The sequence below is a fragment of the Impatiens glandulifera genome, chromosome 1, assembly GCF_907164915.1.
Source record: "Impatiens glandulifera chromosome 1, dImpGla2.1, whole genome shotgun sequence".
Lineage (NCBI taxonomy): Eukaryota > Viridiplantae > Streptophyta > Magnoliopsida > Ericales > Balsaminaceae > Impatiens > Impatiens glandulifera.
Window position 1 is genome coordinate 29,471,641 of NC_061862.1, and position 22,565 is coordinate 29,494,205.

Sequence of the window (22,565 nt, forward strand, 5' to 3'; positions counted from 1 at the left end):
CGTACAATTTATTTTTTTATCTCTAATCTTTATATATATATATATATATATATATATGATAATTTTAACAAGGTTTGTTTTGTTGTTTTTTTGTTTGTGAGATGTAATTTGTGTTTATGTAATAATGTTTAATTTATTTTATGCAGTTGTATAAATAATTGAATGAGAATTTAAAAGTAATTAATAAGTTGTTATAAAGTTATAAGTTTAATTTGTAATTTTAGATAAATATATAGATAATATTGAAAAAATTAAAATTTATTATAAAAATGAATAGAATATTCTTTTGAGTTTGAGTTTTTGGGTTGGGATAAATTACTAAGATGTTTACTGCATTTTAAGTATGAGAATAAATATCTTTCATAATATATATATTTCTCTTTCTTAATCTAATTATTAAGTATTTTTTTCTACTTACTATATAAATTTTTATATTTTTTCACATTAATAATATAAAATATTTTTTTATTAATATTTTTTACATAAAGATATATAATATTACCTAACATATTTATTTTTATATATATAATAACAATATATATAATAATGTTTAATAGATGAATATGAAGGTTTATACACAAATTATTTTTATCTCAATTCATAATTTCTCTCTCTTAATTAACTCTATAAATTATTCTACTTTTTAAATTAATTTTTTATATATATTTGACTATCTTTCTTAATCTAATTATTAAGTATTTTTTTTCTTACTCTTACTATATAGATATTTATATTTTTTCAAACTAATAATATAAAATATTTTTTATATTAAAATATATAATATTACATAACATATTTATTTATATATATATAATAACAATATATAATAATGTTTAATAGATGAATACGAAGGTTTATACACAAATTCATTGTGATTTCTATCTCAATTCATTATTTTATATTCAAGAATTTTTTCATTTCATAATTTATCTTTCTAATTAATTCATAATATTACTCTTTTTTTTAATTAATTTTTTTTTCACTTTCTACTTATTAAAATTATATATATATTAGGTAAGTTAAGACTATTTATTTTAAATAGGTGGTTATATATAAATAAATATTTTAAATAACAATATTAAATATTTCTCTCAACTAAAATCTATATATATTAATTTCGTACCTAATTTTTTTTATCTCTAATCTTTTTATATATATATATATATATATATATTTTGCTTAAGAGAATTTTTTTAATTTGGTTGTTCGAGAAATCATTTATTTGTGGACAATATTATTTTTTTATATCACAGTTTTTATTATTTGGTAATTTTCTGCCTTTTTCTTAAATGTTATGGTGATCACTCTACTAAAGCGTGGTTTCATCTCTAAAATGACCGAGTGTGATGTAAACTTTTTAACAAAGTTTTATCTCTAAAATATTTTTATTTTTATCTTGACTCTTGTATATCTACATTATCTCACTTTATTAAAAATACAAAGGTCTAAAGAGAATTTGATTGAGCCAACTTATTTTTTCTTTAAATAATACTATTATTTTAGTTTGAATTGTTTAAATTAAGAATTTTCTTAATTTGGTTGTTCAAGAAACTATTTATTTGAGACAATATTTTTTTTATATCACATCTTTTATTATTTAGTAATTTTCTGCATTTTTTTAATGTTATTAATACCGGTAATCACTCTACTACACTATTACAGTGGTTTCATCTCCACAATGACCGAGTGTGATTTAAACTTTCAAACAAAGTTCTATCTCTAAAATATTCTTTTTTTTTCATGACTCTTGTATATCAATACTATCTCACTTTATCAAAAATACAAAGGTCTCAAGAAAATTTGATTGAGCCAACTTATTTTTTCTTTAAATAATACTATTTTTTTAGTTTGAATTTTTTTAAGAGAATTTTCTTAATTTGGTTGTTCAAGAAACTATTTATTGGTGGACAATATTTTTTTATTACAGTTTTTTATTTTTTTGATAATTTTTCTGCATTTTTTTTTGAAGGTTATCAATACTGGTATTTACCCTACTACAGCGTAGTTTCATTTTCATAGTGACCGAGTGTGATCTATCTCTAAAATATATTTTTTTTTGTCTTGACTCTTGTATATCTACACCTTCTAACTTTATGAAAAATACAAAGGTCTCAACAATTCTTTTACTAAATTTATTGAAACTCATTGCAAAAAATTGATGCCGTCAACCTTAAGAACTAAAAATAATTAATATACATATGATCGAAACATATTTTATATTATATAAACACATATCTTACTTTTAAGTTATTATTAGAATTAAGTTACTATTAGTATTAGTAGTGATATATTTTTTATTGAACAAAATATATTAATACTTACTTAATCTTTGATTATAAATATAGAATTTGTATCATTTGGTTAATCTTCTTTTTTACAAGATACTATTTAAGAGAATTTTTTTTATAATTTAGTGAAGGAGTTTTATTAATCTAAATTTTTCATGACCTACTTTCAAATTTTTTGGACTATGTTGGTCTTAGAAAAAAGAGATTTTTTGAAACTTGGTTATAAATACTTATTTAAATGCTGAACTATAATATCAAACTATATCAATGATAGGTAAAATGTGTTATATACTATTATATAATTCATCCCGCATGAGTTTATCCCCTCTCTTATCTTCGAGTAAATTACTTCGTTTCTTTTGTGATGAAAATTTTTTTAACAAAAATTTACCTTCTATAAAAAAGGATTCTAATTTTTTAATTACATTTAGAAATATATAAAAATAAAAAATATATTTAATAAAATAGTTTAGAAGTCTAATAACAATCCTCTTTTTTCAAACATCATTCAAAAGATAAATTATGTTTTAAGCCAATATAATTTATTTATATTTATTCATTTTTTAAGTTAAAATCGGGTATTGACTATTGAATTATGTTAATTTTTTTTTTATAAAATGAATTCTAATTTCGTTTTTTATGAAGTTCGTAAAATGAAGAGTAATGTTATCTTCAATTTGATTATGAATTTGTTTTTATTATTGTATAACAATAATTCATAAAATAAAATATTTTTTTAAAAAACAATCAACAAAATTATATAAAAATTCAAAGGATTCGCACAGCATGACACAAGAAATTAAGACGAAAAAAAAGTAACTAAAAATTAGAGTCAATAATCTCATCTTTAAGAATTAAGAACCATAAATCTGTAAATCTACAAATGTCTATAAATTAAATTAGAGTTGAGAGATTTAATTTAATATAAGAAAAATAATAATATATACTTTATTTACCCTACATCAAAAAAATATTAATTTTTTTAGAGTGAAATTTATTTTTTTATGTTTTTGTTAATAGTACATTTTTATATCGGTATAATAATTTTTATAATTAAAATTACAAATTTATAAAATATTTTTTATTTAAAAAATTTATATAATATAAAAAAATGATATGAAATGTATATAAATATATGAATTATATTTTTTCTTTTATTATTTTTCTTGAATTTGGAATTGAATAATAAATAAGTAGATAATGAATCTAAAATAAATATCATATCATTAAAAGTTAATTAGAAAATTACATTAATTTTGAAATTTTTATAACTTTATTTTATTTTTCAAAAATATTTAGATTAACCTTTTAAAAGAACTTATTTTTTTTTTCAAATAGTTTGATAATGTAGTTTGTATTTTGTAAGCAAAACTTATTAGTTAATTTTTATTGTTTTATTTTTTTTTATATAAAAAAGTGCCTAAAGATCATATTTTTTTATAACTATGATATTTTTTTATATTATAATCTTTGATTTAAGATATTTAAAAATATATTTTTATTTTTTTTATAATAAAAACAATGCAAATATTTTCACATTTTATAGTTCGACAAATTATTCTAAGGATAAGAAGTAATTGTGAAGCTAAATTGTAGCACCTAAAAGTTGAGTAATATAATATAATTGTGTTATTTAAATTTTATATTAATTTTTTTTATTAATTCTAAAATTTGTTTGATAAATATATTTATTTATTATAATATGTCAAATTATAATATTTTTAGGTCGATAATAAAATTTTTATATCTGAAATTGATCCTGATAATGAGGTGGACTGATTAAATATAAAAAAGCGGATAAGCAAGAGAGAAAAGGCCAGAAAAAGCTCGGATATATTCTTATGAATTACAATAGGAACTGGACCAATCTATCTTGAAAGGCTCCCATGTCCTGCTAACCTTCTAAAATGTAAAGTCATAAAAACAGCTCATAGATAGTAAAAATTGGGTCTCACATCACCGACGCGACTCCATGTGCTCTCCTCTCCTCTCCTTTAATTTTGTAATTGTTATTTGTTTATTTTATTTATAAGATTTTTTTTTATTATATTGTTAAATTTTTTTGATTATTTATTAATGATTAATTTTAGTTAAATTTTTTATTAAACATTTTTTATATCTATAATTTGTCATATTTAAAGATAATTTATGTGTCTTCTCTTAAAATTTTAAAATAAGATCTATTTATTTTTTAAAGTACTTAATATTATAAAAATGAGAAGAAATATTTAAAATATAATTTATTAGTATAAAAGTATGTCATTTTTTTTAAACTCACTCAATTTTGTTAATAATATTCATGAATGGTGGTGTGATTTATATAATATTATAATTTTAACGTAATAATGTAATAAATTTACACTTATCTTTTATCTTATTCTAAATTGTAATCAACAATATTTATCTTAAAAAAATTATTTATCATGTGTAAAATGACCCTACAACGTAGGGAAATAACTCTAGTATAAAATTATTTTCTTTCACTTTTATATTAACATGACTGCATATTATATTGTTTGATTTTAATATCTTCATTATAATAATTATGATTAAAAACAATTAAATTTATAAAGAGACAGTTTTTTTTATAAAATGATAAAACATTCTTAAAAATATATATTTTTATTTATATGGTATTGATAGCTTATTTTTTTTGAATTTGAAGAAAAATGTCCAATATATTATGATATGAATAATTAAAGAGATTTTATCCTTTAAATACATCATATAATAACTATCAGTAATAAAAAAAATTATTTTATTTTTTGCAATACAATAATATATATACTATTCCCAATTCTTAATAAAGAAGTATAAGTTTCTAACTTTCTGAACCATTTGTCAATACATTTGTATATTAATATTTGAATTTATCAAAGCAATCAATTTGTTGCAGTAATGTTACACATGTGATTTAAATTTTAAAATTGAGCAAAAGTCCAAGAGGATATTATTTTGATCTTAGGTTTCTAATGAGAAAGTAATGTTCTAGCTGAAATTTTTTTTAACTAAAAATATGAATTTAAAAATCAGATTTTCAAACTAGAATTAACTCACAATCACAATCTTATAACCTAACTTCAACTTTTTTTTTTTTTTTTTTTTTTTTTTGTAAGAACGCTGGGTTCCGCTACTCCTATGGAGTGCGACTAATCCCCGCGGGTTAAGTACATAACCCAAAAAAATACTTAACCAATTAACCAGGCGCAGAACTTGCCACCTGACGGGCTCGAACCCAGACCTCATGGAGGCCTAGGGTATATCCACCTGTTGTTGCCACTAGGCTAGAAGAGGGGAACTTCAACTTAATACACAAACATTTGATCTATTGTATGTTAATTATAAAATCCAATTTAAAATAATTATTTGGGTTTGCAGGTAGGTTGGTTTAAATTCTTTTAATTATAGCCTTTGAAATCATAGATTTCGGTCTTCGGGGTCAACCCCCCTAAGGCGCAAAGGAGGTTCGAGGGCTTCTTAAGGAAGACAGTTAATTATAATCAATGCCCCGAACTTCTGGAATACATTGGGATCTTCGCAAAGTTGTAATTTTGATTATCAATTTATTTCATAAAAATAAATTAATAATTTTCTTCCTTACTTTCTTCCACAGCTAAATTGCAGGTGTAGAGTTGTTGAGGCAGACTTGAGAAATGTTTTACCATTTAGTTGGTAATGCATGCACATATACATATTCTTCTTCCATCTTAGTAGTAGCCAATTATATTATTAATATTCATAATTTAGTTGTATTATATTATTATTATTATTATAAACAACCCACTAATATTAATTATATTACTGCAATTTGCTCACCTAACACATTTATCTGCCTTACCTTTCTATTATAAAGCAAATAGAGCTGGTTTTATATTGTGTTTTTTATTTTACCTAAAATCAAATATTTTCCTATCCCATCATTCTATTTATCAAAATACTAAAATATCTTTTTTATCTTTAGTTCATTCAAATAGTAGAATACTTATCAAACAATTTTTTTTATGTAAAACCCAAATAAAAGCCCAAAATCAAACAAGCTCTTAGTAAAACTTTTTCATATAATGAAGTGAATATGACAAAGATATGCAAATTTTGGATTTTAAATGCAGAATAAAAGTAAAAAAAAAAAAAAACAGAAGACCAGGATTGTCTCAAAACTGCAAGTGAAACCTTAAATTCAATTTCAGCTCACTGCTTGTTCCCTATAAATATAAATATTTCCCTTGGACAAAGTCAAATATAACTAACTATCTCTTCTTCTTCCTCTTTTTTTTTTTTTTTTCCAATTTGTCTGTTGTCATTTACAAGATGATATCCTAAAATTCTTATATCTACTGATGTTTAGTAGTCAGTACTGATTAGCTCCCACAGATCCCTTCTTCCTTCAATCTATCAGCAAACCAAATTAACTCACCCTCCAGATTATCTGAAACAAGCTTCCCTTCTGTATCCATCATTTCAAATCTAGATACAATATTCACAGTTATCAAAGGAATGTAAAGTATATAACTGCCTCCGACAATCAGTTCATTTGTTCTCCTCCCTGAAAAGTTAGAAAACATATCAGTTCAAGTATCCGCCGTTTGAATTCATTTGATAAGATTTGAGTAAGTAAGAGTTTAATTCAAAAATAGAGAATTACCATGATTTTGCTCAGTCAAGCCAGGTTCATCTAGTTGGCAAGTGCAGTTCTGCATATTCTGTCTGGGGACAAAGAAACAAACTAACTGATGGGACTCGGGTTATGTACTATAAAGCTTCCAATGTGATTGATGCCTTTGTGAAGACGTTAAGAACAAAAGGCGCTTCTTCTCCTGGGTGAAGAGTAGTAGGCACTATAGTATAACCCTTTGGATCAGGATCCAAAACCATTTCACAAGATATTTCTCGAGAATTTACATAATCCGTTCCACCAACTGCTTCATGCATATATATATTGTAAGCAGCACGTCGGCCACGGGTCTTGAGAATCCTCAGCCCGATATGGAACATCATCGCATCATGGCTAGATTGGTAATTTCTAAAACCGGCAGCAGTTCTTGAGAAACTCACGCCCTAGAACAATACAGAGTCAACATGTGATAAGGGCAATCGATAAAACAGAAAATTACAAATGATCAACTTACTTGAGTGAGAGTGATGAACACATGCATAGGATATGAAGCATCTTGACCGTTGGCTCTTAATCTGAACTGTGGGTTTTGATTCCATGTCTCATAATCTTGGCAGCCACCCGCATTGAATCCTCTCCATTGGTCGTGGATTGAGTAACGCATCTCCGGAGGGTAGACACGACAAACGTATATCGATCGGAAATGGATTTGGAAATCTTGCCAGGACATCCAGAATATACCCTCCTTTGACTGGTAAACCCAAAAATTCATTGAAAAATTATGAAATCAGTTCATTTAAATATGCTTATTCCCTAGATTTATGGGCCCATTTTATGTCGCAATGTCACGTTATCAATCACTTCTTAGATTCATCAACAAAAAACCCAAAATATTTTAACATTTTAAAGTACAAGAAACTAAAAATACTTCTGTATCGCTGTTTCACAAAAAAAAACTCTATGAGTTCAATTGATATATGGTTATTTGGGTTTTCTATTCAATCATCAAATCACTTAATTCATCAGTCAAAATACTAAAATATCCTTTATTTTTATAAAATTTAAATTTCAATTACTAATGGACAATTTAGTAATTTAATCCAAATAATTCAAAAAACCCCATTTTTTCATCAAATAAGATTTTTTCAAATAACCCCATAAAGACTCAAGATCGAGCCGTAACTTCATATTGTCTACCTCTTACACATATGTAGAAGAGGGGTAGCATAAAGATTAAAGCCAGTTTAGCAAAAATCATGGCTTGAGGTAAAAGAGAAAGGAACCAAATTCATGGATGCCTTTTATCTTACCAGTGAAACATGCTTAAGTTTATGTCGCATTCTGTCAGTCCAGTCTGACGATGAATCGGACCATGGGCCGTTCCATTCAACTTCATTAGCCCATGGATTTCTAACTTGAACTAGTTTATGCCCATCTACTTCCCTCACCTGAAGTAATATAACAAGACTAATTAATATTCCAGTTAAACTTAACAACAATACTATCTTCTTTATTTTGACAAAAGAATAAATAAGCCACCTGCAATAAAGAATAGGCATGCCCTTGAACAATTCCACTGGAAAAAACATGAACATCTGACCCTGAAGGACTTCCAGCACCAAGAAGAAAGCCATCTTGCTTGAAACGTAACAACTGAGCCCATAATCTGCCACTTGCAAGATCAATCTGAGCTTGGGAGGTTCTCATGTCAATCTCCTCCCCTGCACCGCCTGTGAGATCCACAAGAGCATCTTGGACAAGCCCACCTTCAAGTGCTTCATAGGAGCCATGCAGTTTCGCATATGCCTTCTCCAATAAAGATACCCACAAGTCGTTTCCTTTTTTACTCGTTGCAAATGCAGGTTTCCCGGGTGATTCACATGGAATCCAGTCATCTACTACAACAGGAACCCACTCTCCCTAATATATATAATTAAAGTCATTTCACAATTGTAGGTAGATCAAATATGATGTATTTACCTGTCAGGTTTCTTTTATTTCTATCTTCCAGCTAAAAAAAAAAAGCAAGAAAAAATTATAGTCGAAAGGGATAGCTACCTGGATACAAAAGCGAACAGTATAGATCCCTTCGTCATTGTACTGAGGAGTAATTATGACATCTGATACTCGTGAATCCTCTGTTAAAACAGCAACAGCACTCAGAAACCAGCAATTACCCAATTGTCCCTATTAACCAGCACATGTGAGAAACACATCTTTAAAATAATCAACATTAGCAGTAGAAACCGTTAAAATTTATGTATCTAGAAAGAACTGAACCTGACAAACATCAGAAGCATTAGGCGGACCAGAAAATAAGCATGGAGCTGCATTCAACTGGTTCTTTTCCACCATTTCTTTTGGCCTCATCCACTCGGAGACAACCTAGATAGCAAGCCAACTTAATAAATAAAGGAAAAAGCTCAGAAAGACTGGAATATAACAGAATATGTTAAAATTTGGAACCTGTAACCTAGGAGGGGGGTGGTCCGGATCGACAAACAGTGATCGGTCGTTTGGAGGGAATTCCTGGTCAGTGAAATGAGCCTCTCCTCGTGCAGCAAGTGCTTCTTTAACAGCCAATTCAACAGACAACATCCTCTGATTAACTTCTTCTTGAGTTTCTACCCTAGGTTTCCTCAACCGCCTAGTAAAAGAATCCACATCTAACACCACCCCTTCACGTTCAGATCTTCGTCTTCTCCCACTTGAATATTGCCCATCCCAATCTACATCATCCCTATCATAAAGATCCACGTCAGCAGGATCAGCGTCCCACTCATCAACCCTAGAAGGAGATTCCGCCCATAGCCAATTATCTTCTTGGAGATCAATCATGCTGTATTCAGCAGTACCAGTGGAAGTGAAAAGCGAACAAACTTCATCTTCATTCAAACATCTTCCCCAAAGGAAGACATCCATCATATGAACTTTGCATTCAGAACCTTCGCTATCTGACCTGCCAAAAGCTTCAATATCTGTAGGCGGTCTAATGCCAATCCAAGCATCTGTCCCCTCTTCCCAAATTCCACCATCCACATTCAGTGGTAAGCCTCCCTGGTAGCCATCAAAGCCACCATCTAGATAGCAGGTGGCTTCCCCCAAGTTAGCATCAAGGGTTACCGTCACAATATGCCACCTGTTACATTAAACGTTGAAGATTTAGAAGAATTTAAATAAATTAAATAAATGAAAACCAGGGTTTGTTCCCTGGAGAAAGCTAGCACAACCCCTCACTTCATTCAGGGAATTCTTAGTGGGAATCGAACCTTAGAAGAACGTTGAATTAGTAATGTGATTGCTTAAAACTAGCTGAAAGGAGTTATGTACCTTCCATCGGCAATACTTGTCGCACCAATACTCCACTCCCTGGCTATTGTAGATTGTCTCTCACCTTTAGTGATTAGTCTTATCCCAACTTGCCCAGACTCGATACCTTGTTCTGAACCAGCCACAAGGACTTCCAAGCAAACCTTCTTCTGAAATTCTGTACCGAAAAGACAAAGTGGGCCAGATTCTGGTTGTACTATCACCCCAGCAGAGAAGCTAACCTTCTGACTACCACATATACTAGGATCAATTAGCCCATAGTGTTTACCACTCGTTGGCTCATCATCGAGAATACAAACGGTGCCAGAAATTCCAGTCTGTCAACATTTTAAGTTTTTTAGGGTAAATGTTCAAACCCAAAAGGCATCACATTACAAACAAACAGTTATTTACAATATCTGACATTTTCTCCCCAAATCATATGATTAACTTACCTGGACGGCGCGCTGAGATAATTGAGATGCTCGTATTCTTCGTGCAATGCTCGAAATTCTTTCGCGTGCTAAGGTATCATCCAAAACTGAATCACCCCCAACAGCACGTACTGCTGCTGCCATAGCAACTGCTTCCCTACCACCAACATTTGGAATGGAAGATAGTAAAGAGGCTTCCATTTCCTTCCATTTCCGTTCTTCTCTTTCCAAGAGAGCCTTTCTTCTTTCTTTTCCCCTACCCTCCTCTTCTCGCCTCTGCATCAACATTTCTTCTTCCATCTCCCTCTCTCGTAAATAGCTGTGTGGTTGAGATAATTAAAGATCAAATACACTGATGGACAATATATATACACTCCCTTGCAGAAAGAAGAAATAGAGGAGAAGCATAAGTTACCTTTCCTGAATCATTTCAAATTGTCTACGGTCTTCTGGCATCCATTTCTTGATCTTCTTTGCACTTAGATCTGAAAAACCTATGCTATCTAGGAACAGTCTCAAGCGGACCTCATCCTGACAGAAAATTGGTGAAAGAGGAAAACACCATTAAAGCCAAACGAAAAAACATCAATAAAAAAAAACACATGAAATCCATATTCACCTGTATACGTTCTGCTTTAGCAGTCAAACCAAGTAAAAGAAGTAGGTAACCACCAAACTTATCCCACATATACACCCATTCTGTATCGATTGCCTCCTCCAAAGCTAGAATTCTTGCATGAGCACACATCTCCCTTCTGTGTCCCAGATCACACGCAGTATCTTGACGTAGAATTCGGATATCCCTTATTCTATGAATAAGTGATCCAGCTGCCAGTTCTTCATTTCTTAAACGATCTCTTAGTTTCATGACATCAGCCCTAGGAAGTATAAACTTCCCAGCCCTATCACACATGGCAGTGGGATCTCCAACCAAAAGAGCAGCTGAACTAGCAGATCTCTGTGGTGCAGAACAAGTTCCGGATATAGCATTTCTTGTCTGCACAAAAAACAAACTTATACACAACAGATCTACGAGAGGGTTTGCTTAAGACTTCTAATTACTGCATAACCCATAGAAATGATAGAGAACGAATGAATAGAACCTCAATTGTGCATAGACAAGGGAAGAAAGGATCAATGTGTAAGTCTTTACAACTGACCTTAGTGGCAGATCTTGTGATAGCTTGCAACATGGTTTCTTTACTAAGGTAGTGCACAGCATCTTCCATCATCTGTTGGAAAGATGCATACAAAAGAATTGGAAATTTTTTTTATTTTTATTTTTGCTGAAAAAAGAGAACATCTTAAACAATGGAAGTTTCCCTAACAATACTAACCTTCAAAGTTAGACAGGGGCGAGAGACAGCAAATCCGAAGGCAACAACAAGTGTAATAGCTGATACAGCAGCACCAGCAAATGGTGGATATATAATCAAACTGGCAACAACACCCCATCCTTCAGTTGCTAATGCAACCCCATAAAGCACCAGAAATGCTCCGCTGTTATGTTGTTGGGGCAAAAAAATTAATGCAGGTCATAGAAATGCTATAAATCTAGCTAGAAGTGAGATTTTTTTAATTCATGTGACAGCTCTAAAGTCAATCTGAGATCATTTTGATATCCATGAAACTTAGTTACAACTAAAATCACATGCACTATTCCGGACATACCTGACGTTTTTACCACAATCTGCGTGAGTGTCGTAAACATAAACAGGCAGCACCCTTGGTGAATAGACAACTATGGGAGGTGAGAGAAGTACCTGTACAGAAGAAAACAAAGTGTAAGAGGGAAAATAACAACCAGAAAAATATTGTATGATCCAAAACCTAGAGATGCAATATGACAAAAGAAAATAATGGCCTTGAAAATCAACTTTTCAAGGCATACATTTCTGGCAGCTGACACAGTTGTGTAACAATATAATTGATGAGTGGTGGGGTTGTAAAAGAGAAATAAATTGCAGATAATTAGCCTGAAATTCCATAATTCCAGTAAACTAAACTCACAGTCAAAGCCCTTCCGGCCAGAAGAAAGAGAAACGCAAAATATCCAACAGATGCTCCAACAAAAGCTCTCCCTGGTTGCAAAATATACAGGCATACAGAATCAGCTTTCCCATAAGAAAAGGGTTTGATGAGTATTTTGACAACCATGGACATGGTCAAAAACACAAAGAAAACATGACGGTGACTCTTTACACTAACCTTCAATCCGTCCAATTACAAATGCTGCCAAGCCCAAAAGAAAAGAGAGGAAACAGACAAAGAACGTCTGCATTCTGGTCAAATAGAAGTTGTTTGACGCCCAGCAGTGTATGACACCAATAGCCAGAACAATAAGCAGAATAACTAACAGGAAAGCAGCCCCAACCTGTTATAGAAACAACAAAGGATTTTACTGAGACAAGCATAGCAAAAAAGAAAAAATAGACATGAGAGAAGAAGAAATCCCCACCGTCCAAGGTTCAACAATGACAATTACAGCTGATATTGCTCCCAGCAGAAGAAGAATGCCCACAGTGACAAACACGTAAACACCACGGGAAAGTTTCCAGTTATCATCTTTCCTGGTAACAATTGTAGTACAGTTTATTGATAGGATGAAAATGGTTTCATAGTCATCCAAGGATATTCCATGAAAGAGCTATATAACACAATATATCCTTCAATGGAATTGTAAAAGGTCACTTACCATTTAAGCAAGCCAGAACCAAGTGATAAAACTGCTGGTATGCAAACCAAAGGGAGAAATGAAGCAAGAAAATCAGTTTTGGTTGGTGCATTGTCATTCCTAGAGTTGACAATCTCCAAGTATGATGCACCACAAAATGCCACTAGGACAACTACATAAATAGCAAAACCAGGAACAAGTAAATTTAAAGTGAAAACGAGGTCTTATGTACAGATGAACCAATACAGAAGAATATACAAATACCCTACCTGCAAATGTAGCAATGCATATCGCAGAAGAGATGGAGAAACGGTAAGTAGCAAACCAAGAGACAACAGGTAACGCTCCAGTAACTGCTAAGGTAATTGTAGCAGCCATGACCCAGCCTAGATAGATTGAAGATGCATATGGAGAAGTAGCAGCACCGATTACACCAGTCCATCCCTTGTAATGCAAAGAATCCAAAGGTTTGGCAGATACTATTGCACCAAGTGCAAGTACAGATCCAGCAAAAACAGATATGCAGATGAAAAGAACTACAGTCTGAAAACAGAAGAAAAAGGAATAATAAGAACAAAACACAACCCAGAAGCACAGAATATGGTATGATGAGGGAAAGCATAAGATAAGAGCAATCAAAACACCATAAATCCACTCAAAGAACAAAATAAAGGACTGGCACACTTAGGACCTATGCAATCAAATTTACTCCCGTTTGTCAGTTTTAAAACTGTAAGAAGCGAGTAAACTGACCTCCTTAACCCCAGAAGTCTGATGGACTCCTCCTCGATTTGCGTCATCAACCCTTGATACTGAAAACTGGTAGCCCTTGCGAATCCATATTGGAATGGCAAACGACAAGCATACCACCATAAGAGGGAGAGTCAAAGACAAGCCTAGCATAACTGATGACTTGCTGCACATATTATAAAGTGGAAAATCAATCCACCTTAAAAAGTGAGAAGAAATTGCAGAAAAGAGTGATGATACAAATGATAAATGATGCAGTTACTATACATCACGCACAAAAAAGAAAAGCACAAATAACAAAAAATTCTTGCCATTCCACTCCAAGGATCTAATAAATTCAGATAGAGACCATAATAGAAAATAAAATCACCAAACTCATTGGAGGAAGCACCTTCTTTTAAGCTTCGTATTCACTTATTGCAAGCAATATATAATAATAAAAGGATTGATGAAGCGTAAACAAAGTTTGCAAACAAATAAAGCTCCCATACCATGTAGGTAAATATTTAGTTGACAATAAATTGCCTTTCTTAGAAAAATGATTCCTAAAAGTAATTTGAAACAAACTTGAGATGCCAAAAATGAAGTTAATACATTTTGTCCCTGAAAAGAAAGATATGGCTGAAGAATTTAGGATTTTAACCAACAAAATATAGTTTGCTCTATACATCAGATGAGTAGTAAGATTAACAAATGGCCTATTTCCATTATTTGTCGGTCTTTATCTGCATAAACCAATGACACTTCCATTGCTCCTACAGACATGCTTAAAGTAAGCCTTGTAAACCGCCACAAACTCACGTGCACGTATGGAAATAAAGCTGATACATGAAGTGATGTGTTTTATAGAGAGCATATGTCATCTCAAAAGGTTTCTCATCTTCACTAATACATGAAGAGTAGAATAGTACAAATATAGTTAAGGAGAGGACAAAGACGAGAAACCACATAAATAAACTGAATAGTAAGTGTACATATGTGCACATTGTTTTCTAGTGTTCCTGACTTTCCTGTCGTGGGATATAATGAACATGTCAACATGACAATTCAATTATCAAGAAGGCAATAATTTTTGAAAAAGAAAGAAAAAAGTATTGCCTTCTAGATAATTGCATGACAGATTATTGCCTTCCAATTATCTAGAAAGCAATAATTGGACGACAAATATTGAAAAATAAGCTTTAGCATGTAAACAGGATTATGTGAAACAAGTCACTTCATTTGTACCAATTTTCCATACCTCGAAAAGGAAAGCAGCAGACCAACACAAGTGCTCAGCAGCCAAGCAACAAAGCCATACTGAAAATAAATTGCAAGGTTTAGTCAAAACCAAACTAAACTTCAAAAGGAACTAAAGAAGTATGTGAATTGTAAAAATGAGGAACTCCAATAGAAAAAACAATCAATCAATATATACACTCCCTTATTACTGTGCAAGACAATAGCAGCAGGTTAATGTGATTCATGTTTGCATCTGAGTCAATAATTCATGTTATATAGAAGGGACAAAACCAAACAAGAAAAAAATCCTAAGCAACCGAGACTTATTCTGTGAGGTTATTCTGGTTTTCTATGGGTTGTGAAGGAAAGTAAAGTTATATATGGCAAGGCTACTGAAAGAGCAAGAAATAAAATTCCAGCTACCTTGCGAGGTTTTGAACTTATGGACATTTCTTCAGTTCGAAGGGTCTGAAGGAAGGCCATGATGGAACAGAAAACAAGAGAGAGTAACAGCACTGCCAAGCCAAACTCAAACTGCAGTGAAAATGGAACAAAAATTGTTAATCAGCTTAAACTTGGACAATATAAGAAGAGAATAAAAGGACACCAAGGAAAATGTCTTCTTACTTGTTGATGGGTGGTATTTATGACTGTTATAGTCTTTGGACGGAAAATGGCCACCATGATAGTCTCAACAATGAAAACCAGACTAAAGAGCACCCACGTTCTCTTTGGAGTGCCCGCTATGTGGTGAACAAAAAGCCTGCACATTTGAAGCCATTTTTCCATCCCCTTCAGCCTAAGTTCTTCCGACAAAGAAAGTTGTTGGGGCAATGCATTGTCTACACTTGCGGATTCAACAATAGCCGTTTCTGTTTCAGTATTGTCCCTATGATCTCTGTCTGCATCTAAGCTGCTCCGCTGTAGCAATGCCAGAATAGTTGGGTCCAACCCATTTTCCTTCAACATCACGGCAAAATTAGGATCCAAGCCTTTATCCTGCAATAGGCTAGTGAGTTCAATGTCGCCATGTCTTGATCTCTTTCTTAACATGGATGTAATCCTAGGGTCATTTAACTTTTCCTGGAATGCATGGGCCAGATTTAAATCTAAAAATTGTTGATTTGCAGACATCGATGCACTTGACTCACATCCTTCACTTTCAAGACCACTACTGGAACAAAGTACCAAAGAACCATTCTGATCAAAATTTCTATCAACATAGGAAGAGCTTATTTCAGCTTCTTGAGCAACTGAACGACAGGAGCTGCTTCTCAATGCTATACTTGGCCTCTCACTATCCAAACTTTTATCACTGTTGACTCCGTCAACATTGTTCCAGCTATTACCATCACTAGTATACCGAGTTGCATCATTGCCAAGATGGCACGCCTCCACACTACTACTATGTTTAACATTGTTCCAGCTATTACCATCACTAGTATACCGAGTTGCATCATTGCCAAGATGGCACGCCTCCACACTACTACTATGTTTAACATTGTTCCAGCTATTACCATCACTAGTATACCGAGTTGCATCATTGCCAAGATGGCACGCCTCCACACTACTACTATGTTTAACATCTGACCCACCACCTTCAGAAGAACTAGATGAAGTATTTTGCTCTTTCTTACGAAAACCCTCTCTTAAACGAATCACTGTACTCTGCAAAGCATCCCTGCGTGCTGCTAATGGGTTTGTTACTGATAAATGACGGGAAACAGCCGCACACAAAAGCACTGACGCAACAATGGCATAACTAACACAATGTCCAAGGTACCTTCCATACAGAAAAATAACACCATTAGTCATGTTATATTCCGATCAACACATACAGAGAACTATGTATAGTTTGTTCAGGTAGATCCAAACCAGTAATGAACCCCAAAGAGAATCAAGAATACTCTGGAAGCACCGGCTACAAAAAGTGCTGTAACGCGACTATCTAGGATCTGAAACCCATATAAGCATGCGCCCATGTTCCAATCTATAACATATAGGTAACCACAATTAAACAAGGGCAATTAGAACAAGAAAATGCCATTGAGAGACAATGTAGTGTCAAAATATATGATAAGCAATGCTAACCAAGAACAATGACGGCAACAGAAGTAATAGCCCCAAGCCAACGGGATTCCTTTGCTGTCAAACCATATAATATGGAGTACCCCAGGAGAACCAAAAGTGATCCAAGGTAGAGAAGCCCAAGATGCAAAGCCCTATAGGTTAGCATTAGCAGATCAGAGCATAAAAAGAAAAGACAACAACTCAAAATAGATGGCAGGAAAGGTACAAAATTTTGTAAAGAATCGCAACTATTGAATATATGAAATAAGCAATCAACTGGAAAGTAAAAGTGAGGCTTGCCTTCGGGATTGCTGAGGATACAATTCATGAGGATCTGGAGGTTCAGGTGCGCATGCAACTGGCCCTGCTTCAACATAATCAGAATATGCATATTTGTATGCTCTTCTGACATATTCATCCACATCTAAGCCATTTCCTGTTAAACAATGGAATCTATGAAGATGTATGATACAGTTGCTCTATAAATAATAAATAAACTCATAAACCAACTAAAACTCCACATCAACACAAATATGAGGCTGTTTTTCAATATGTATGGTTGTATTTCATATGTATCTCAAATAACAGTACTTACCATTAAAAACCATCCTGCAAATGAAAAGCATATTTATTGCAAGTGCAATTGCTGATACGCCAAAGAAAAGACCTGAGGGTGAATAGTGTTCTGATGTATGTCTACCTACTGTAACATAAACGGCACAAAGTTCATAGGCACAGAGAAGTGCAACAGCCAGAAGAAGAAGAACAGCAACAGCCCCTGCAAGAACAAACGAGAAACTTATGCTGAATATGCTAATTAATGAAACAAAATCATTAATTATTCTCAACAGAGGAAGTACGAGAGATCCTATATTCTATACTCTATAGTAATAGAAGAATAAGGAAAGGGCTCGTGTGTTCACTAACAATGAAACGATGTGAATGTTACTAAAAAAGGAAATTTCAAGGAACCATTTGATGTCATTTAACAGTAATGAATTCAAAATGAAAGCTAAGACTTCACTGTTCACTCAAAATAGGATTGTAGGGCAGGTAATGATTGATAATATTTTTGAATCCATATCCTTCTGCACATAACTGGGTCTGGCCAATAGTTACAATGCCAAGGGTGGTGATTTGAGTTAAATAGTAAAAGCTAAATCATAAACGAAGAGGACTACAGCCAAGTTCATGGAGTTTGTGCTTCCATAAACTTAAGCTTCTGGATTATGAGATATGTCATCTTTGGCATATAACTAAAGAAGGGAAACACTAAGTGGTTGTAAAAATGTTGCAAACATTTAATCTCGGTTACTCGTACACTGGAACATAAAATACATGTGTGTAAGTCTCACAGCATTAAACACGTCTGAGAAACAGGAAAGGTGTACAAGGTTTTTTATTAGATCAATATATTCTTCCAAGCTTGCCCAAAGAACATCTAGCATTTAATTTAACCATATGCTTTGTCCTAAATCTACTAGTTCTATGTGACATGTAGAAAAAGTTAGGGTAAATAAATGGAGAATAAATAGTAATTAGAGCGTGAAAATTTTATGTTCTGTTTATGGGCTTGACCTAAGCTCAATATGCAAAAAATATAATTTGTTAAAACTTAGGCCTTGTTTGATCTGGGGTTATTCTAAATCTTCTAGTTCTATGTTACGTGTAGTAGGGGTTACGGTTAGTAGAGGGTGCATAAATAGTAAATTAGCGTGAGTTGTTAAGTTTTGTTAATGGGCTTGAACCACGCCCAATATGAAAAGAATATTAGTTGTTAGAAGTTAGTAGTATAAATAGGTAGCATCTACTTATCAAATGTATTAATTTAATTAATGAAGAATATTGATCTTTGCCTCTCATCTCATTCTTCTCTTTTTCCTTCTGAAATTCTCATAAACATAAAGAAAAGGTAACATTCTATTACTGCTTTTGGTCTTTTCTTAAAGACGCACAGTAATTGACATTCTTTTTATAAATGATCAAGTTATAGAAAGGGAAAATAAGGCAATCATTTTTCTCTTTTGAGGTGTTTTACTTACTTGAGCTTTGCCACCGTGTTCTCCACCAAAGCATAATTGAATAAAATGCCAAAAGAAGAGCAGTTCCAGCCATTATAATAGCCAAACCAAATATATCTCGTCCCAAAATCACAATCAACCAAGATCCCCAAATAATAAGCATAATGATTGGAGAAATAACAACTGTCCACGCCGATAATGACAAGAAACCGCATAACAATCCCAGCTGAGGCCCTTGCAAGAAAACCGGCCATTTTCGAGCAAATATCCAACTGTACAAAAAAAAGTTTTAACATTGACATCAAAAAAATACAGCTACAAAATCAAAAACAGAATAAAGAAAACAAGTTCAAGCATTAACAAAGAAGATAGACAGTCATGAGCATCATGTATAAGAAAACTATTAATAAACTATAGTTTTGAGCACAGTAAATACAATCATCAATGAATATGACTGTAAAGCGTGCCACACACGTCTCCTTGAAGAAACCATTCAACCAGAACTTCCGCTGCCAGTATCTAAATTATAATTCTCTTGGTACATTAACATTTAGCGAGCTACAAACCCTAATTGTGTAAAGATAATGCTCTCATCAGGTAACAAGAAAAAATACGACCCCTTCCCAAGTTTCTGAATGTGCTTCCTCAGTCCAACATCCTACGTTCATCACACTATAAGAAGCACTCCCATGCTTAAAAAAAAGAACATTGGCCATACAAATGATGGGCAAATTACAGTCTACCAATAAACTTCATGGATCAGTAAAACTACCATAAGAACCGAAACTTATTTAACATGTCTGGTCTTATTTCAGCAGTAGGTACATAAACAGCAACTTGAAAATTCTATCCAAGTTATCTGATTGAAGCAAGAGAAAATGATAAAACTACATAATCTTAGGAGAATGAGTCTGAAAAGTATTAACAAAATAGGAAACTAAGATAGCATAATCACCTGTAAATCCTCCAAGGTCGCCAATCTACTTTCCAAAGAATGGTAAAGGAAGCTGAACCCAGAAGAGAGAAAAGGGTTCCAGAAATTACACACGCCAAAACTAACTGACGCTCGTCTCCTTCCATTCTTCAGCTAGTCTTCTATCTCGTCTACACCATACGCATCCAAACGTCTACTAAACAGCTCTCAGTGCCCGATTCACCCTAAGGAAATAAGAAACTAACAAAAAGGAATTCAACTCACACCCATCATTCAATTTGAAACACGGTATAAAGAACTGAGATGGGAAATGGGAAATGGGAAATGGGAATAGGTAAAGGTGGTATCTTTTTGCAGCAGCAAGCAATTTTACCTAGTTCAATGATGCAATCTCGTCTGCTGCGAACTCGATGACTACTTGTACTAGCTAGCACCTAGTCTCTAGTCCTTTACCCAGCTCCTAAGATGAAGAACAAGTATAATCCCGTCGAAGCTGAATTTTCTGCTCAAACCTGCAATCCAGCTAAAGCTAGGGTTTCAACGCAGCCAGGAATTTAGACACGGAGAGAAATAAGACAGAAGAAAAGGTCCGATTTTTATCCTCCTTCTGTTTGTCCAGTTGCTCCAAGTCAATAAAGATTAAGGACTATAATCAAACGATTTTAAACCCTATTCAGTTCGTATGGATTGAAATTAAAAAACCTGTTCTTTCTTTGAGAAAGAAAAAAGAGTAAAGGTACACAACTGTGGGGTACTGTCAGGATTTTAAAAAAAAAAAAAAATTGTCATAAAAAAAAAAATTTGTCAAAAAAAAATTATTATTTAACAGCTACTTTTACATGTGTATGTCCTGGAGTGGAGACAGGAAGGAACAGTTCTCTTTCATCTTTTGAAATAATATTAAATAACCCCTTAAACTTTTAAATATATATCAAATAAAGTTTTATACTTTTATCTTTACTTATCAAATAATCCTAAGGTTTTATCTCTTTCTCGTTAGAATCAAGTGTTATTTTCTTTTTTTAAATATATGCAAATTTTAGTTAATGTTAGTCCATTTCTAATATATAATAGGTTTTTAAAGAAGTGATATCGAAAATTTAGAAGGGAACTGGAAAAAGGGAAAATTGTACGAGGAGAAGGAGAAATATAAAATTTATTATTTTTTTAGTCAATCAAATTACGTTACGTCATTCTCTTCTCACTCATTCTCTCCTTCAAATTATATCTCCCAATAATTTCTTGTTTTTAAATAGATTAACATAGTCTATATATATTAATAAATTTAAATCATTACTTAATTGTTTGGTAATTAGAAGCCAAAGAAACTTAATACAAAAATTGATTTCTCTCCCTTCCATTTCTGGTTAGAGGATTAATTTGGAAATAATATGGTCTTTTTGGAAAAATACAAGTAAAAATGATTTATTTAAACCTATTTCAAATAATAGAATTATATTTTATCATATATTTAAAGTTTCTCAATTTGTATTACAAAATTCATTAGATTACAACTGGGTTATCAATCTATAAAATTCTTCTAATATTTGTGTTTGTTTAAAAAAGATTACAGGTTAATATATGTATTAATTATCTAGATCTTACTTGAAAGCGAAAGTTAAAAACGGTATAAGTGTAATCTACAATATTTATGAGATACTCTTTTAGAAGGTATTTTTATTATTATTTATGCAAATTTTACGCTCGCAACTTAAATGTCCTAATGATTGTCCATTAAATATTAATTATTGTGTTTTTTTTAAGTGATATTCTTATTTATCTAATTTTTTAATAAGAAATGTGTAATTACTATTTAAATGATAGATTTTTTAGGGTATTCTTACTCGTATACTATTCAAAATTTTATTGGTTTCAATATTTGTTTGGTGAGTTTGAGTCCTGTCCTTTAATATCAAATATTTTGTATTATAATATTTGGGTAACATTCTTTTTAGTCAACCAATCATGTCTAAATGCTCTATGGAAACATATTGATAATGTTTTATATTTTATTTATGAAAGGGTTGTTAAGAAAGAATTCCTCTAATGTTCAAGTTATAAATACTCTCACTAATTTTTTTTTAACATGTTAGTATAACTATGTAACAAGCTTAAGGAGCTGATGAGCACTCAAGTTATGATATAATTTGTAACCAAAAAATAAAATAAATAAATTGTCAAAAATAATTAAGTATAAGTTATAATATGTCATAAACCATCATAAAAAACTCATCCATGTTCAAACAACTAAG

The 22,565-nt window shown here is 32.0% G+C and overlaps 1 protein-coding gene across 2 annotated transcripts; it reads right to left on the minus strand.

Moving 5' to 3' along the window:
• Positions 1 to 6,434: 6,434 nt before the first annotated feature.
• LOC124921413 (calpain-type cysteine protease DEK1-like) lies at positions 6,435 to 21,030 on the minus strand. Of its 2 annotated transcripts, XM_047462076.1 has the most exons (32): positions 20,687 to 21,029; positions 20,335 to 20,553; positions 19,401 to 19,651; positions 17,954 to 18,136; positions 17,659 to 17,794; positions 17,380 to 17,510; positions 17,164 to 17,278; positions 16,849 to 17,071; positions 15,916 to 16,680; positions 15,712 to 15,822; positions 15,308 to 15,366; positions 14,071 to 14,233; positions 13,587 to 13,860; positions 13,339 to 13,489; positions 13,102 to 13,213; positions 12,852 to 13,017; positions 12,654 to 12,724; positions 12,315 to 12,406; positions 11,981 to 12,143; positions 11,804 to 11,875; positions 11,263 to 11,640; positions 11,059 to 11,174; positions 10,665 to 10,962; positions 10,231 to 10,547; positions 9,367 to 10,039; positions 9,181 to 9,285; positions 8,959 to 9,087; positions 8,440 to 8,820; positions 8,211 to 8,348; positions 7,415 to 7,651; positions 6,931 to 7,343; positions 6,435 to 6,831 (listed from the first exon to the last, which is right to left on the minus strand). In XM_047462076.1, exons 2-31 carry the CDS (start codon positions 20,457 to 20,459, stop codon positions 7,038 to 7,040), a joined length of 6,441 nt encoding a protein of 2,146 aa, XP_047318032.1. In that variant the 5' UTR covers positions 20,460 to 20,553; positions 20,687 to 21,029; the 3' UTR covers positions 6,435 to 6,831; positions 6,931 to 7,037. The 2 variants fall into 2 exon arrangements, with proteins under 2 accessions (XP_047318032.1, XP_047318031.1); XM_047462075.1 differs by having other exon boundaries at positions 15,916 to 17,071; positions 20,687 to 21,030.
• Positions 21,031 to 22,565: the final 1,535 nt, after the last annotated feature.

Coding starts and splice junctions, on each gene's coding strand:
- LOC124921413 (XM_047462075.1), bottom strand. CDS start 20,459: ATGGAAGGAGACGAGCGTCAGTTAGTTTTGGCGTGTGTAATTTCTGGA. Junction 13,018..13,101: donor TCATTGTTGAACCTTGGACG/GTGGGGATTTCT, acceptor TTTCTATAACAG/GTTGGGGCTGCTTTCCTGTT. Junction 9,286..9,366: donor ACCCCCCTCCTAGGTTACAG/GTTCCAAATTTT, acceptor CTTGCTATCTAG/GTTGTCTCCGAGTGGATGAG.